The sequence below is a fragment of the Curcuma longa genome, chromosome 1, assembly GCF_044706935.1.
Source record: "Curcuma longa cultivar G26 ecotype Majalengka, Jawa Barat chromosome 1, ITB_CL_G26_1.1, whole genome shotgun sequence".
Lineage (NCBI taxonomy): Eukaryota > Viridiplantae > Streptophyta > Magnoliopsida > Zingiberales > Zingiberaceae > Curcuma > Curcuma longa.
The window spans coordinates 21,130,648-21,150,054 of record NC_133861.1 but is presented as its reverse complement, the minus strand read 5'-3'; the positions used below and the strand labels follow the sequence as shown (position 1 = coordinate 21,150,054).

At 37.4% G+C, this 19,407-nt stretch overlaps 1 protein-coding gene and 1 long non-coding RNA gene across 2 annotated transcripts in view; one reads left to right on the top strand and one right to left on the bottom strand.

Annotated features, from left to right (window-relative positions):
* The window catches only part of LOC141841697 (callose synthase 3-like), an 80,119-nt gene that overhangs the window by 34,399 nt on the left and 26,313 nt on the right, over positions 1-19,407 (bottom strand). Inside the window, exons 16-21 of the mRNA XM_074729882.1 lie at positions 17,927-18,261; positions 17,783-17,835; positions 17,626-17,686; positions 15,614-15,695; positions 15,494-15,543; positions 15,315-15,401 (exon numbers count right to left, since the gene is read on the bottom strand). Of these exons, the coding sequence (XP_074585983.1) occupies positions 15,315-15,401; positions 15,494-15,543; positions 15,614-15,695; positions 17,626-17,686; positions 17,783-17,835; positions 17,927-18,261 (668 nt within the window). The remainder of the gene's footprint in view (positions 1-15,314; positions 15,402-15,493; positions 15,544-15,613; positions 15,696-17,625; positions 17,687-17,782; positions 17,836-17,926; positions 18,262-19,407) is intronic.
* LOC141841722 (uncharacterized) lies at positions 6,198-6,997 on the top strand. The gene is made up of 5 exons (XR_012602824.1): positions 6,198-6,390; positions 6,479-6,558; positions 6,632-6,709; positions 6,782-6,840; positions 6,945-6,997. It is a non-coding gene; the product is annotated as an uncharacterized LOC141841722 (long non-coding RNA).

Sequence of the window (19,407 nt, the reverse complement as noted above, 5' to 3'; positions counted from 1 at the left end):
CATTCTGACTTACAAAATCTACAAAAGATTGTTGTCAATTTGCTTAATCTTTAGAGTTTAGAATGTGTATTGCCAATTAGGTAAACATGATCAATCTTGATTTCTTAAGCATCTCTAAATACACATTTTGCTTCTGCACTATTGTCGATAGCACATTTTGATATTCAGGGCCCAAGTCGAGTTTCTTCAAAATTTGCTTTTAAATAGTTCATTACATTCCCTAATAACTATGCAAGAAAGACACGGCTAGTTTGGAGTCCTCTCTAAAATTTCTTCCTTTCATAGAAAGGTAAACCTCGATTTGATCCGTCTCTTCAAGTTTCACAAAGTAGCAAGCCAAAGGCTTGATATAGCAGGAAATATCAAAAAAAAAAAACAAATTGATAAAGCACCATTAAAACAAAATGATGTAGACCAGGCTAGAAAACACTCAAAACCAAATTGATAACGCACCAGACTAATACAAAATTGATGTAGAACCAAGCAACCAAAAACTGTCAAAACTTATAAAGAGAAGGAAAAAAATAGATTGAAAGATATCAATCACATGCAATCCTAACTCCTTTATAAAACTCAGAATAAGACCAAGTCATTTATAAAAAAATGCCTGTCTTCAAAATCAAGACAAACTTTTGAAAATTTGGAGTGACTATTAAAAATTAAGTAGACTAGTAAAAATTCAGATTCCTAAAATTTCAAACTGCATTATTCTCCCCAAATCCAAAGGGACTTAACACCAAGCAAATTGCAAGCATCTTTGTTAGGTCATTGTTTCCAAGCATAAATATCAACTGTATTTATGGAGCATAGTTTCTTCATTATTTTTTCTTAGGCAGCCTTTTTAATGGGTGAGAAATTGGAGGCAATCCTCATCTTTGCTTTTATCCTCAAGAAGTCAATTTTCTTATCACGTACTTCTGTACCCAAATCAAGAATAATCGTAGCTTCTTTCTTATGCTAATTCTTGATGAATTAATCTTGGATTTTTCTTTCAGTCACCCTTTCCAATGTAACTTCTCTAGAGGTAGAAATATCTCTCTATAGCTCTCACATAACAATCAATTTGCAAACAGGGAGTCTTCAAAATCTTCTTAGTAATTAGCACACTTTGTAATTTAAAAATCAAAGTTTAAATAAGTTTGTAAATTAAATAAGCATCAAAATCAGTTTGTCACAATATGGCTAAATAATAATCATCCTAAAATAGATGATATGATACAATTCGAATTCAAAAACATAAAAAGATGATTTATCATTTCACTAGGTATTTTAAATTAATTATTACCTTACCAATCAAGTTAGGGTCAATTATACACTGACACCATGCATCTCCACTCCAATACAACACTGAAACTATTCATTTCAGTTGACCACTAAAACTTTAGCTCAGTATGAGATTTTAAACCTTGTCATCAAGATCAATTTTGAACTCCAAAGCAATTGGATGTCACTATAACAGTGACACATAAGACGAAACAAGATACGAAGGGAGAAGTGATAAAGTAACATCAAGAAAAATAAGGAAGAGCAAAAATCAAAACCCATAGAGAAGTTTGTTGCAGGCTTCACATTGATATTGAAATCAACATCAAAATTAAAGTTAAAAGATATTGTCCAAGCTAGCCATGTGCCACAAATAAGATTCTTTTGAACCTGCCTCGTGTGTTAAACAATCTTGTTGAGATAATACCCAAACTTAAACCTATAGATATTGTAAATGCGATCAATAATTCCAAGAGAAATAGGTAATATACAGATCCAAAAGCACTCCACTCCCTGAAGTACCAAAGTGATGAGATGTATCTTTCCCGCATATGAAAGTGTCTTCTTCAGCCAACAGTTAATCCGTCGTACTAAGGAATCAAAGAGTGGGTTGTAGTCCGAAACCCGTAAACGCTTAGCGGCAAGTGGTATCCCCAAATATCAAAAGGGCATAGTCCCCTCCTGGAAACTTATAAGAGAAAAAAGTCGCAACCTTGTCGATTCATCTACTCCAGCTAGATAATTATTTGACTTCTGATGATTAACCTGAAGAAATGTGGTCGCCCCAAGCATATGCAAATAAGAAGATAAAACTCCTACTGATACCTCATCCCTCAACTGAATAATAATAAGAAGTCATTTGCATACGCCAAGTGTGCCAATCTAAGATGACCAAACCGAGGGTGGAATTTGAAATTTGTTCTGTACGTGTGCTACTATATCTGTTGCTCAAGGAACTCCACACGAATACTGAATAAGTAAGGAGAGAAAAGGTCTCCCTATCGTAGCTCTTTGGCCCTTCTAAAGAATCCAAAAGACCATCCATTAATGGCCAGAGAGAATGAAGAAGTGGTCACACACTCCATTATCCAAGATATAAACTTTGTAGGAAATTGAAGAACAATAAGTGCCTCACGCAGAAACTCTCAATGAACTGAGTCAAAGGCCTTCTAAAAGTCAACCTTTATAATGCATCTAAGGGCCTGTGATACCTCCGAAAGAGCTCCTGTGCCAGATGAATATTATTTGTACTGAGACGTCCCTATACAAAAACTACTTGAGATTGATGAAATATCCCTCCTACTACCTTAGATAATCTTGAAGCTAATAACTTAGAGATGATCTTGTAAAATATCGTACAACAGGAGATCGGTCTATAATTTATCATCTTGCTAGCATGAGCTGATCTCGGGATAAGCGTAATCAAGGTGTGATTCTATGTCCGTAATAATCTCCCACGGGTGAAAAATCTCATAATTGTAGCAATGAAATCCAACCCAACAATATCCCAAGAATGCTTGAAGAACTTTAAGCTATACCTATCCAAGCCTACAGCCCTCTAATCTCCAATATCAAATAGCGTCTGCTTTATCTTCTCTACTACAGGGAGTCGCTTCAAAACATCATGTCGGTCCATATGGAGATGCTAACCGAATGTCATGCAAGAGTGAGGAAAATCCGATGTATGACCTACAATCTCCCAAAGCTAGTGATAGAAGTGACTCGTGAAAACCTTTACCACCTCCTCAAATGATTCTGTAAGACTACCATCTGGCTTTTCCACTGTAATGTGTTAGTGTTAACCCTAGAGCCAATTATGAGATGATTGATAAGGAAACTTTTGTATCATATTTCATTAATAAAAGGCAAAATTTATGGTTATTATATTTACTTCAGATCTATGTCAAATGAATAAATATAATAATGTCCTAGGGTAATAGGTTCTAGTTTACAGTATATTAATTGGTTGAATTGATAATGCGAGGCAGTAGACATATATATAGAACACTACTTTTAACTATTCTTAGTCAAACTTTAATATACAAGGGCAATATTAATACGTTGAGACTAGCATGTAGATCAACTAATGACTTAATCTCACAAGCCATGGATATAAGATATCAAATTGACACATGGGTATAAATTAGATAATATATACTGAATTGACGCGCTATGAGAATGTTTAATGGATCGTTATATGAGTGTCATAAACATTCTCATAATGACCATTAGTATAAACAGTCTTTAGACCTGAAGTCAATACGGTTCCTTACATAATGAGTTGTGTACTTTAATGTCAATAAACATCACATGTAACAAGATGGACTATAAAGTCGATCACTGGGTATGCAATAAATTATGCAAAGGGATGTGAGTGATATAGAGGAGATCTATCCCTTCCATATGACGGAAGTAATATCAATGGACCCTTTGATTAAGTAGGACTACTAAAATGCAAAGTCATGCTCAAATAAGTCAATATGAGATATTGAGCTCATTTGGTTAAGTGAGTCTACTTAAAGATCAAGAAACACAAAGATTGATAAGGGGATGACACAGTCTATGCCTCATGGATCAATCTAGATATTGACGATAGAAGGACCAAGTTATACAAGATAATAGACACAGAAAGGTTAGGTCAGATCTTGATATTCTCATCACTTCGACAACAATGATGCATTACTAGATGTCACTCATTGCTTATGTATCTAAAATATTGTTTTAGATACATTGTCAACATTATGAGAACCTATTGGGTCATACAAAAAGAACATATTGATTTAGAGATAAGTATATTTTAGTTTGACTAAAATACGATGGACCCTAAGATTATAGGATTAAATCTAATCTGAGTTAGACTTATTGAATTAAATTCAAATAAATCCAACTATTGAATTATTAGATTAAATATAATCCAAATTAGACTCATTGGATTAGATTCAACCACTAAAGAGGATTAAGGTCCATTAATAGAGATTAATGGAGTATTGACGAAAAGGAGAGCAAAAGGCAAAAATCTTTTGTATTCATTGGATGACTCCTTATATTCATTGGTATTTATTGGATGACCTTTTGCATTCATTGGATGACCTTTTGTATTCATTAGATGAGTACAAAAGGTCAATTCTATGCATTTGGTGGATGATCACTTCTAGTCTCCTCTTCTTCTACTCTTGGCAAAACCATCCAAGTTGCTAACACAACGAAGGTGGTTCTTCTCCGAAGGCTAAATTTGTGCGACGAACGGACGTGTTCGTGTGGAGACCGAAGAGGCGCAGCCATTTTGATCATGCTGAGATCTACCAAATCAAATTGTTGTCGGGATTGTTCCGTTTACGCAACAAAGGTGACAACTCGATCGAACATGTATACTACATTCGCATGGATCTCTAAAGGAATTGGTTTTGTTTCGATGCATTTATTTATTATTTTTCGCAAAAGATCCCTATATAATGATCTCATTATGCTTGTTATTACGCTTTACCAGTGAATGAAAAAGAAGTTCCGATCCACATGCTTGAAATAACCAATTTTTGCACGTTAGGAGAAAAACTATGTTCTGCAACATTTAGACAAGCTGTAAGTTGTTGCAACTCCTTGTAATCTGTCATATGATCACGCAATAGCCCATCACCTTGTGCCTCCTCTAGGCGTGCTCAGGCAACAACAGCTCTGGCAAATATGTGCTGATAATGTTCGACGTTTAATCTCTTCAAATTCGATTTCAATGTCTTTAAGATATGTGAGCTCATATTGTTTGTTATTTTGTTCTAATTGTTGCTTGTATTCTACGCATTTTGTCTCTACTAGTTGTGAGAACGAGTCATGTTGGTCCCACATATTAAAGAATTTGAATAGCTTCTTAATGCAAATTCCACCACCCGAGATGGAGACCAAACATGCTAAGTGATCGGATAAACAATCTGCACGTGTGAACTCCGCAAAACTCTGTGACTCGGCTTCTAACCATTCCCTATTAATAAGTGTTTGATCCAGCTTGTTACATATATTACCATTTGTCCATGTATATCTGCAGCCTGTATACGATAGATCCTCCATTCCGACAAGGCTTACAAAATTTTGAAAATCTGCTATGAGTGATCGGTAACCCTCCACACTTGTCCTCAGTCGATAAGAATTGAAATCCCCAAGGACTAGTCATGGCATCCCCATATCTGTGGAAATCTGCTGAAATCTTTCCCACAATGCCTTCCTCCCCACCATAGTAAACTGGTCATAGACAAACTGTAGGGTCTTAAAGAATGTCCACATCTCCACAATGACATGATATTGTCCACTTTGGGCCTAAGCTCTCATGGTTTTGTTCTTGGGCTCTCCCCAAAAGGTCTCATGTCAATGGAGATACTTTCCATCCTTTTAACCTCGTGATCTTTTCCATGTGCTTTAGATGTGGGACTATATTTGCACCCTTGCAACCCAACAATCCCCCCCTCAAGCAAAGGACCATAGGCTCCCCCTGAATCCTCGACCCACCAGGACTTTTTCACCTAGCCGCAACTAGGACTTTTTTGCCCCTCGGTCCACTCGACCTACTAGGACTTTCACCTAGTCGCAACTAGGACTTTTTGCCCCTCTGTAAGATACCGAAAAAAATTTCAAAATAAATACGAAAAGATTCGTCTCGCGAAGACGAATCAAACGAAACTTGTTTGGACCAAATCGGAGGTCGTTTGACCCCTGAACCAAGCGAACCAAAAACAAACCCGGTTTGCTACAGTACCGGTGCAGGTCAGATTGAGTTCGGTTTGGGTTCGGCTGATTTGGGCTGGCTCGACCAGATCAGTTGGGTTAATGGTTTAATGTTAATGGGTTATTGGATCCTACCCTACCCGTTAACCAAAAACCCACCCTATAAGGAATCTACAGTAGCTTCTCCACCTCGCGATCCTCTTCTTTCTCCTTTCTCCCGATCGCGAGCGCCGCTTCACCTCTTCGCCGACGACGCCGACTGGAGGGGCAGCCAACGCGAAGCTTGAGCAAAGGAGAAGCCAATGATCTGGATCTTGCTCTGTTGGAGATCGATTTCGCCGGAGGTGGTGTGATCCGGCGGCGGCAAATCCGAAGAAGAAGAAGAGGCGATCGGCGGATTTGAGGGGAAAACAATCGGTAAGTGAGATTTAGGTTATTGTTTGGTTCGTATGCTTTAGATCTAGAGTTCTTTGAGCTTAGATTTAGACTTCTTCTTGGATTCCAGAACTTGGAAGGAACTGCGGTTCGGATTGTGGAATTTGTTGGTTTCGGCTGCAAACGAAGGGAGAGGAAGGAGGCTATTCGGTAAGAGTTTTGGTTCGATTCCGGATTTTTGATTGGTTTTGAGCTTGGACCTTTATTCTTCTTGGATTCACAGTTGGTATTTGGATTGAGGTTTGCCGGCGGTGGGATTTTTGTTTAAGCTCGGCGGCAAGCAAAACGAAGAGGAAGATAGGTAAGGGGTTTGAGCTAGGCTTCGAGTGTTGCTTCCTTTAATTGTTTTGATTCTTCTTAGAACGTGAATCAGAAGCTTCAATTGGATCTGGCCGATCGGTTGGTGGTGACGACGAAGGCTTCGGATCTAAGGTAAAGATTCTTTACTGTAAGGTGGTTCTAATCTGTTGTTGGTTTGGGCTTGGTTGGAGCATAGATTCATGTTGTCTCAGATTTTTGGATTTTAATTGGAACAGGGACTTCCTGGATTGTGATCGAAGCAAGAGAGCAAAGGAATTCAGATAAGAGGTGAGTTCCTGTGTTGCTCTAGTTGAATTGATAAGGATTAACAGTAGATTTATGGATAGATCAGTGGAGATGATAGTACTGTTAAATACTTTATTAGAATGATACCTTATTGGATTCAGTGATTTAAGGAAGGTGAACATATGTGATTGGTGTGAGTTGTTTAGGAATATGGATTCGATGTGTGGTATTATTTGGCTGATTAGATGTAAATATTCTTGGATACAGGATATCGATTAGTTGATTTGATCGGTTGCAGAGTTATTGGAGGTTCACTGCGTTACACGCAATCTATCTTGGCAGGCGGGTACCTTGACTTATCTTTTATAGATATGTCTTTATTGATATGTGTATTGCATGCTATCAGTAATTCATGATCCTGTTTGTATCTATCTTACTTGATACCATGATCTGTTTTCTATACCAGTCATTGTGCTATTTGATAGTATTGGATACTTACTCATATTGTGGTTATCAGTTATTTACTCCTTCTGAGATCATCTGATACCTTGCCATGTTTGATTATCTGATACTTATTGAGTTTGATACCACCTGATACCTGTTCACATGTCTTAGCTTGGTTTATTTTATTCTGTATCGGTGTTTGTGATAGACCTGAGACTTTACCTCATTATGGTTATTGGAGCATATGACATGGACTGGTAGTTGGATAGGTGGTGCATGGACTATATTTATGGATTTGTAGTTGGATATATGCTGCATGGACTAGTGTCATACATCATGCTTGCATATATTGCATACTGACGTGCGGGATTCCATTGTTGTTGAGTCCGGCGTCAGTTACATGCGGGCTACCAACCAAAGGGTGTGTATAATTGCATGTCTTGTGATCATCGGCTCCTGCTCCTATTTTAGTCGAGTCGCTCCTATTATAGTGGTAGCACAGTTTGAGCCCGTCACTCGTATATGATTTACACACACACTCCACTCATGGGTTAGTGGAACCTTTAGGTTGGTGCATACTTGCCCTGATAGGAGCTCCGCTAGGCCACCCAGGATAGTGGTTTCATAGCGTGGTAGCATTACAGGGATCCCTCCTCTGTCATTGTGACCAGGAGATGAGAGCTTGCTCGCCCACTTATGATTTGGGTACCAGGATAGGTGTACACCTTGAGGACATCCTGTCCACTCGGTCACGCAGGAGCAGTGACGGCAGAGTGCACAGAGGTCACAGCCCTACCCACTCGACGACTTCACCACTGTGGATGAGTACTCTGACGGGTTTTGGCTTCCCACGCGACCTCACCACTAGAGGGGTGACTGATCCGACTGGCGTCAGGGGTGACCAGGACATGCATTGCACCATGTGCATACTGCACTATTGCATTTGTTTGTGATTGTTGCACTTGTTTGATGCACTTGGATGACATGCATGCACAGGATACCTATGTGTTGGTTTGGGGATTTCCTTTCACCTTACTATTGTTTACCGGACTCTGGTATGTACAGATCTACTGTTATTCAGTTTTCTATCTTATTTACCTTCCAGTAGACTGTACAGCATGTTATTACTGTTGATAGCATTTTATACACATATCTGCTAGATACCCGCTGAGTTTCTTTTGGAACTCATCCCGTTTACCTGTATCTGTTTCAGGTTGATGTCGTCTGGAGAGCTGCACTGCTAGTCCCGAACCATGTTTTGATTTATTTCATTTACAGTTTACGTGTATTTGGACATGTTAGACTTTTGGACGTGTTTTTCCTTCAGTACTTGGTTTTCCGCTGTTCGATATATTTTTGATTTCCATTTCGAGTTGTTTACCGAATTCCTGGACGGATTTGATATACATGCGTGGTTGTGATACTATAGTAGGATGTGTTGAGTGGCCGTGTGGGTCACATTTATTTCTATTTTACTTGTATAAATCCATAGCCTGTTATGGATTGGCCGTGTGGGCCTTATATATGTGTATGTATTCAGGGAAAGTCAATTGTTACAGGGGAGATGCTGCCGAAATTTCTCGGAAAGCCGTCTCCCGGGGCGTAACACCCTCGGTCCACCCGACCTACTAGGACTTCTCACCTGGTGTCTGACCCTCTTGATTCAGACACGGGAACACCCACTTCCTTTGTTTTTAAGGTTCAAAGCACATGGTTAGATCTGGATCATGGCTCATCCGGCGGTTAGTCCGGTGAAGAGCGGTCTCGCTCTGATACCACATGTTGGGTCTTAAAGAATGTCCACATCTCCACAATGGCATGATATTGTCCACTTTGGGCCTAAGCTCTCATGGTTTTGTTCTTGGGCTCTCCCCAAAAGGCCTCATGCCAATGGAGATACTTTCCATCCTTTTAACCCCGTGATCTTTTCCATGTGCTTTAGATGTGGGATTATGTTTGCACCCTTGCAACCCAACAGTAACCACAACAAGTTTACGAGAAATCTTGCAACATATTTAACAGTGAACAAATTGCTCATTCCACTCCATCTCCTCCAAATCAACCCTCTGGTCATCCCAAATCAGTAGTAGTCGCTCCTACTCCCATGGTTATCTTGTTATTTCACTTGTAGTTATTGGAACTGACGTGTCTTCAACTTTTGATAGCCCTCATTCAGTAGTTTTGTCTCCAATACACATACTGTGAAACAGAGACTCCACCCCCTTTTATTTGAGGCCTTTGTTGAGGCCTCTATTAAGGGATTGAATGTTCCAAGAGCCGATCTTCATGTGACCTGAGACGGCCTACAACGTCCATAGGTATGTGGATACTAGTGCCCTTTGTTTCTACTGCTCAGTTCTAGGGGTGTAATCGAACCGAGCCGAGCCGAACAATAAGAGGCTCGAGCTCGAGCTCAGTTCGTTTTTTCTAAGCTCGAGTTTGGCTCGAGTTCGATTCGAGTTTTAATTCTTAAGCTCGAACTCGGTTCATAATGAAATTAAATAGTTCGCGAACGGCTCGAGCTCGGCTCGAAAAAGGCTCGTTTTAAAGTTAAACGAATTCAGTTCGAGCTTGGTTCGAAAATAGCTCGATTAAAAGTTAAACGAGCTTAGTTCGAGCTTGGCTCGCTAATATATAATATTTATAATTCATGTAATATATATATATATATATATATATATATATTTCACGAATCTGTGAATCTTTTAACAAACACGTTCGTGAGTCTTTAAACAAACATGTTCGCAAACACGTTCGTGAGCCTTTAAACGAACATGTTCGTGAGCTCACGAACCAAATACTGTTAAGCTCGAGCTCAGCTCGATAATATTTTCGAGCTCGAAATCAGGCTCGAACTCGGCTCGTTAACTTAATCGAACGAACTCAAACGAACTTTTTTACGAGCTGAGACTCGAATAGCTCGTGAGTAACTTGGCTCGTTTACACCCCTACTCAGTTCTGCAGTTTGTTCATGTCCTTGTTGTGTATCAGATCAACGAGATGAGTCAACCATGGCCCTCGACTCCTCGTCCTCCCTTACCTCCCCCACTGTTGCAAGGGTCTTCATTTGCTTCGAGTAATTGGAAGACAAACTTTTTGGGTCCATTCTGGAGCAAGATGGACAATAATATTTTCTCGCAACCTCGATTGTTGTGGCGTAGGAATCTGATGTTGTCTTTTATAGCTTCTCTTCCAAGGTTAGACATCCCACTTCTCATTATCCCCTTGCAAAGGCAGATCATTACTCACTATGAGAGCCTACTTACCCTTTTGTATAACCTAATGAGAAGCAACTTCCATGCCCAACACCATAGCCAGTTGTTCATTGCCTCGACTCATCAATTTTGGTACTACCGGAACTAGATGATGAGTGCACAATGGATTTTCTCCAGTGACTAACACCATTACATTGTCAATTATCTTAGGGCATAATGGATCATCACTGCTTTGTTCCAGACTATCCTTGGCCATGTCTGAAACCTCCTGCATCAGTTTAGAAGCAATCAATATGTCCTTTTCCTGATGATGGCCAGCAGGTTCTCTTCCCAGGTGAGACCCGGATTGTTCAGCAAAATCTAGAGAAAGTGTAGTAGATTCCTGCACTAGTGTGTGACTGCTCAAACCTTCCAACAAGTGTGGGTATTGCTCATTTGTTACCACAGTCTCCAGATGTTGAATTATTTCCATAGGCACATGTGAGGTCGATTGTGTTGCAGCCCCAACTCCAACTCCGCATTGATTTTGGAAATGTCCCATATGATGACAGTTTAAACAAAATTTGAATTTAGATTCAAATAAAAGATGAAGATCTACCTCCATGCCTCTTGGGAGGACCATAGGGATGGTATGCGATGGTTCCCTTGTGATGTCAACCTCTACTAGACCCCGCACATAGTTTATTCGATTACGTTGTCGCATCATTTGCATATCTTTTATGTGGAGGGCAGTGTAGAATGTGTATATGGCATCCCCCTCTTTTGCATGAGAGAGTACAAAGGGCAGCACCTAAAGATAGGTACAACAATGATTGTTTAATTAGAGTCTACTAAATGAATATTATGAAGGGGAGCCTTGGAGCAACGTTAAAGTTGTCTTCATGTAACTTAATGGTCACAAATTCGAATCGCGGAAACGACCTCTTACAATGTAGAGACTGTGTACAATAGACCTTCCATGAGACCCCACATTAGAGGAAGCTTCGTGCACCAGGCTACCTTTTTACTAAATGGATATTAATTGTAGTGTAGTCTCCAATCATGATGTCAATTACAACTTATGCATTCCTTTTATATCAATTGTGCTTTATCTTCATTTCACAGTCATAAACACTTGCCTTAATTTCCATGCTAGCTTTTCTTGTCTTGACAATTCAAGACCATTGTAAGAGGTGTTTAGATCATTCATCGAATTGAGATTGAATATTCTAGGAGGATTACTCTAGGAGACATATCGCTTGTCGATTAACATGTGAGATCATCAATATCGGTGAAACTTTTCTTGCTCCCCGCTAAACTTGTAGCTTCCTATGCAAAATACATCAAATTTTCATCCTACATGGTTTCCTCCTTCATCGAGCAAAACTTCTCCTCTACATTGAAATTGAAGCTTCCCTAGTAGAATACATCAAACCTTCATCCTTCACAGCTTCCTCCTTTCATAGCTATATTGAACTCTAACATCAGCTAGCACTTCAAGTGCCTCCTCCTCCATCCTCATATGTGCTAAAATTGACACCTAACTTCACTGTCGGTTCCATTCTAGATACACTTCCTCGTCTTTCTAATACTTTTCTTTCACTTCAAAGTTCTTCGGTGCCCCCCCCCCCCCCCCTACTCTTTCTTTAGCACACTTCCGGTACAAATCAGCTCCTCCTCCTTTATCCTCTACCTCCAATGTTAACGCCCTCTTCTCCTCCTTAAGCACACCTGCAACACCAATTCACACCTTCGACATCAATACTAGCATTGCCAACAAACGCCAACTCAAGTTGGCTGAGGTCCTAAAACATGACTTGACTCAAGATTTCAATCTTGCTTTCTCACGTAGTTATAAAGGACATACCGGTGCATGATGTGTGTGATTTATGCATATGTTTTCGATATTATTTAGCATACATCTACTGTATTATATGAGCATATTTTGCATAATCTTTTAGTTTTTGTATTTTTTTATCATTTTAGTTCGAATAACTGTTCCTTGTGTGTTTTATTGATAAGATGTGAAGATCTTAGAGTTAAAGCTCATGCATCATCCCAAGAGACAGCACGAGCATCGGAGTAGCAAATGGGATTTCCAACAAAGAACACAGCTAGGCCGTGATGCAAGCCACGGTTGTGTTCCATCTAGTCGCCTTGACGAGAGAGTTCCAATACGGATCACAGTCGTGGTTCGTTAAAATAGGATGGTGGCACCCCTTGAATTTTTAAGAAAGTTCGTTATATTTTGGAAACTTTAGAGGCTATAAACAAATCAAGGGGCACCGGTACAAGGATGAAGGGTTTCCCGTGACAAGAAGCCCTAAGAGAGGACCGTTTTCCAAGGGCCGCAACGAATCCGTCCCCAAGGAGCACGAGGAGATCTTCCAAAAACAACGTTGACATCTACGATTGAATTCCCTTTGCACTTCTCTCTTTACTTGAAGTTATAGAATGTTTTCTTCCATATCTTTGGTTTGTATCTCTATCGCCATAGGGTAGTTTCCTTAATTTTATCATTAGAGAGTAATCCAATGTGGAGTTGCCACTTGTCGTAAAATTCTTCTCTTTTATCGCATGATGTATTCGATTCTTGATTCAGTTTTAGTATGTTTAACATGTTAACGGTGCTAGCGTGTGTTATCATAGATCATAGAGAAAAAGATGACCGAGAGGTGAATTCTAATCTCCGACCTATAAAGTGTAGACTTGACTGTTTGTTCACGAAAGTAGTCCAAAGTCTCTCGAGAACACCATTGACTATCACAGAGCATAAAAAATTTACTCTGATTCAACTACCACAAAAGTAAGGGATGCATTTGGGTAGATACACCAGTGTTGTTCAAGAGAAAATATCGATTACCTTAGAATAGACCACCTTTAAGCATATCTAACACTGAGATACAAGAGGTAAATCACAAACAAATTATCAATGATCATTGTGGTAAAATTGAAGTCCTAGAATTGTCTTTAAAATTGATTTTCTCACAACTTCTCATTTTGTTTTTTTATTTTGTTTGCTTTCACAACAAGTCTCTCAATTTTGATTCATGTAGATAGCCTTCGTTGCACATAAATTGGTACTAGACTCTACAGTTCCAGATGACGATACTTTTACTACTTGACGACGATCATGCACTTGCGGTTAGTACACATCAGTGCACAAACCTTCCGCTAGTGCAGGCTCCCGGGGAAGGTTCGGACCATATTAAATCTATTGTATGCAATCTTACATTGTATTTTGCAAGACATTATTTTTGCAACTTGAACCCGTGATCTCAAGATCACATGACAGCAACTATACCGTTACATTAAAACTCCCTTCCTTCCACTAGCGTAGCCAGTGTTGGGCTACACTGGGCTCCAGCCTAGTGCAACCCAACAATTTTTAATTTAATATATTAAATTAAAATTTTAAAAAAAATTAAAATAGTCTAGTTCAGTCCTACTAATTAGCTCAAGGCAGTTAAGGATTTTGATTACGCCATTGCTTCCTTCTCATGTAGTTATAGATAAATGTAATTGTTTTTCTCTTGGTTTATGTTTTTAATTGTGTGAGAATTTGTATCTGTGAGAATTTGTATGGATATTTCTCTGTAGTTTAAGCTTTTATGCAAGATTTTTCATATTATGTAGTAAATATGGATGTGAGTGCTAAATTTTTCTTCCAATTTTATTTATTGTATGGTTTTTTCTAATCCAGCAGGTGTTATCTCGGGCCATATCGGAGTTCGGTATATGACCGGAATGATACCGTTTCAATACCGCCATGCCGATATGATTTCAATATATTTTAAATATAAAATATATTAATTTAAAATAAAATATTTAGCATAAATACTTAAAAAATAAATTTAAAAAAAAAAAAATAAATTAAAAAAAAGAAAAAAATATGTAATCATAATAAATAAATAAATAAAATTTTATTATATATTTTTAAATTAAAATAAATAAAATATATAATTAATGAGATAATTTAATTTTATTAGGATTTAGTTAAGAAATAGATTATTCCTATTGAGTTGATTTAGTTTATTAACCTAAAATTTTAATTAAAAAATATCCAACCCCTAGTTCCGACGCCTACACCTGCGAGTCATGCAACCCCTCTGTCGAGGCCAACAGAGTCCCACAACCCTTCCACTCTTGTCGGCAGAGCCGCGCAACCTTTCATCACTACAAGCCTTGTGTCAAGCGTGCCAATGTCAATCGACGAACGAAACGAAAAGTTTTGCTCGTTTCGTTCAGTACAACATGAGATTTCAAACCACGAATTAATACGATAAAAGATAGAGGATTCTAGTGATATAATTATACACTCCAGTATCATTTGAAATCTCATGCTTCGTAATGTATTGTCAATAAATTGCTGAAGCTTAATTCACTTGGCACAGGTAATCTATCTTGTGTGTCAATTATATCAATGAGTATAATGAAATACTAATATTCACCCCTTAATATGCTATAATACATGTCATGATCAATTGAAACAATGTTTATTATTTTATTTTTCTGTGCAGGTTGTGTCGCACAATTCCAAACTTGTATCATTCTAGTCAAAAATTGAAACTCCAGTGCAGCTTGAGATTTTGAAGCTTGTATTCAACATAGAAAAAAGATTGGAAAAGTTGGAAATATTTCCTAAGTAATTCAATTATTTATCCAGAACAAAGTAAAAGAAACTATATATAAACAGTATCAAAAGAAAGACACTAAACTGACCTCTCCAAGCCGACGACAAGCACCATAAATCCCACCGACTAATGTGGAGAATATTGCATACCAAATCTGGGTATCCATGAAATAAACCTTGCAAACAAGTATAATAAAATAAATAGCAAACACACTCAAATAGAAGTAAACATACTGTAAATAAATAGAAGACAGTAAAATTTTCATACAAGAATAATCGGAGCCCAAAGAGCAATGACAACACCTATGTTGTTCTTAGCTGCAACAAAAAGGAAAACAATTCATTTACTTGAACCAGAGGCACATCCTTAATAAAATTCCTTTTTTACCTCGAGGAAAGAACTCATGCCACTGATAAGTTCTTATTGGAATTCTCATGATATCTTTTGTTGGGCCAACAAGAGGCTTAATCTGAAGCCAAAAAGCAAGCAAACACACCTCAAACATCCTCAAATTACAAGGGTAGAAATTGAAAAACTAAAAAAATAAAAAGGTTCTTACACTGACCAAAGACTATCTAAGAAGATGACTAAAAAGAATAAGAATTTTAACTTCAAGAGACTCCAAACTTAAATATGTTTAGAATTCCAATAAGGTACAGATAAAAAGAAAGATAGTTCATCTCAAAGATTCTATAGCCCCCACTAAAAGACTAAGCTAGTCTTTAAATCAGCACTGCATTTTAACATGCTAAAATTTTAACAGTTGTACTTAGCTATAACTAGTTTCTGAATATATCTCACACTGTAATTATTCTCTTGCGACATGCCTCAAAACTGCTTTGACTAGTTTCTGAAAAGACTGTGTGGTGATTGTTCTCTTCCATCACCCTCTAGTCAATATCTTCTCCAAAATCTTACCATATTGTTAATTATAACCCATGATGCAAAAACAAATTTATTAACATCCCTTTTCTATTTTCTACTGTCCATTTAGGTGCAGCTAACTTGTATTTTTTTTTCAACCCAACAATCCTCTCTAGATCATATTTCAATTTACGAGAAGCTAACTAAAATTAACTGCCTACTCTGCAGCCATAACCCCACAACTAAGTTTCCAATTTCAATTCTAACCAGTGCAAATTCAAAGAAGCATGTTTAGAATGGTACTAAGATTCACCAATGGTAACACCTGTTGGTTCCTGTTCATAGCATTGTTCAAAATAACACATTTCAGAATTTGAGAATAAACTTAGGTTTCTTCTCAAAGTTTAGAGCTTTAAATTTTTGCAAGTCTAATTAATTTTTAAAGGATCTTTTAAATTTTTAAAAATTTATTATTTTTTGCGATAGGCATTATTTTATATGACTTGGTCACATTATGAGTTTATATTAAGGTTTAGGATCCCATATAATCAACATTCTTCAAATTAAAATATTTTTCCTCTTCTTAAAGTTCGAGAGTTACCTACTTTGTGATTTGTGCTCACTTTTAGGAGTTCAACTTCAAGCGCAGGTGTCGTTAGCAGTCATGCAATGTGTCATGTTTCCTTCCAACTTATGCATTTTGCCTAGATTTAATGTTGCATTTTAGTATGACATTATTATAGTTTATGCGCAGGGAGCAAAGCTTATCTCTAGGCTGGCCAAGCATGAGCAGGATATGACATATTGATCTGTCAAATTGATTCCATGAACACTAGTCTGAAGCACCCCTAGAGGTTTAACAAACCATCAAATCACATTTACTTAAGAAAACATTTTACAACATTAGTATCACTTGGATCAAGGAATTGCTCAGTCAATTGACTTAATTAAGAAAACATTTTACAACACTAGTATAGATAGGATTAAGGAATGCTTAGTCAATTCATTTGGTGTACTCGAGTTGCAATTAATACTTTTTAGAGTCTGCAGCAATGTAGTTAACCAATGTCTATTTATGAATAGCTGTATATATACAAGAACAATTTCCAAATGTAAATTGTTAAATCTGAATAATCATGCTTAAATTTGCCCCAATGACATGAAATAAACATTTCAAATGCTTTTGTTAGGTTACTTGTAGCCAACAGTATGAAAACATGTAGCATTGAGGTTCCATCCACTATTTACTCATGTCTCATTGTCTCATGTCTCATGTCTCATGTCTCATGTCTCATTGTTTCATGTCCATGACTATGTTCATAGTCAAAGTTAGAACATATTCTTAAAATGTCTTATATATCAAAGATGTTTTCTTTACTCTAAGATCTCATACAGAAACCCTTTTGCTTTAAATACCATAATAATAAATCAAATGATGTAGCAGCAAATAAACACTCAAGTTAAAAGCTATTATCTCATAACTTTGAAAGTTATCAAAGAAAAATATTTATTGACAATATTACAGGTAAAGATACCTCTACATAATAACTAAACACCAACTTTGCTAGTATGAGAATCACCCAGAACAACGTGTACCTAGCAAAAAGAAAATCACAAACCTCAGACATATATGATAAGTTATTTCATGCAGCTTAAGCTATAAAACAATGATCATAAGCTATTCAATCTTACATCAAAAGTGAAAATGGTCCTTCATGCATTCCCCTCCCAACAAAGAGCCGAGGCTACCATTTTTAATTAGCACATGAAGCACAGGAAAAGAAAATTAAAAAAATATTCCGTTCAAATGATCCAAACTAATTATAGCTAAAGTACCTGAGACCACCACATCAGCAGCATGATAATTTTGTAATGTGAACTTTCAAGAAACCGTCTCAGTGAAGGAAACAGAAATAACAATGCCGAAAGCATATTTGGGGACAAATATATCACAACTGCCAAAAAGTACAGTGATGGTCGATTTTGTCCGCCACCAACCCAGCTTTTTATAGTCTTTGCCAGACCAGAAGGATTTTCCAATGTATAGGCATATGTCACTGGCAATATTATCAGCCATGCAACTGCTGCAATTAACTTTAAGATATATCTCAGCTTAACTGGCAACGACATACTTCTTCTTGCCTTCCAGTTTAGCATAATATCTAAGACAGCTGTAAAATACAATGAAATGTATAATCTACTAGCAAGAAACACTCCAATATAAGAATAGTATGGTGAAGGGCAAAATGCTCACGCACAAGAGCGAATTTATGACACTATAGAAACTTAACTCTCATATGGGCAAAATTGTAATATTACACAACAGGGAATCCATCTAAAGCAAGGATATAATAACAGTTAATTTTTTCAATTTTAATGGTAAAACAAAGGTTGAAAATATCATTCCATGTAGAAGTTTCCATTGCCAATCTGATATGGTTTTAATATCGTGTTGTGTTGACATTGAGCACCACTTTGACACTTGGACACAGTTCAAACCATCCTAAGATCACCTCAAAATAAAGTTAGTTGATGATCTTTCCTTCTACTTAGATTGTTTTCCTCCAAATATAAGTGCATAATAACTAAAAAGTCAATTGAATTAAAATTTTAGAACAAGTTATAAAAATATAACAAGCATCTCAACTAATAAGTGGCATGAGGATAACAGCTGATTGAAATCTCGAGCAATTTCGATCGATATCGATAAAATTTCTCATTTCGCCAGCAGGCCGGCACCTGCACCAGCACGGACACCAGTGGTTCCGGCCGGAACGTTGTATGGAGGCGTCGCGCTGGCCTGACAACGCCTCCAGAGGCGTCACGTGCGCCTGTCCACGCCACCGAAGGCGATGCCTTTGGAGACATCGCATGAGGCGCGCGTGCCTGATCGCGCGGAACAGTAAATGGATCGGATTTTTAAACTTAAGTTTTAATAATAGCTTGGGTTAATAATTTTAATCAACTTCTAACTATAGGAGGGATAATTTAAATAGACTTAATTAAAGCCCTCATAAAATTATCTTATTATTTTTTAAAAAAATTATTTTTTATTTTTAAATATTTAGATTAATTTGTTATTTTTAATTAACATATTTTATAATTTAAAAATACTGAAATTATACCGACACGGCATGATACAATACCGAAACTGTATTATTCTGGTCCGGGACCGAAACCTCGACACGACTTGGTATTTTAAACCTTGGATAGGAGTATTGATAATTGTAACATTTATGAGATCAATCTCATAATTTTTCAAGACACAAATTATTAAATAATGCTCAAGAGCATCTACTATTGTAAGAATTGATTTT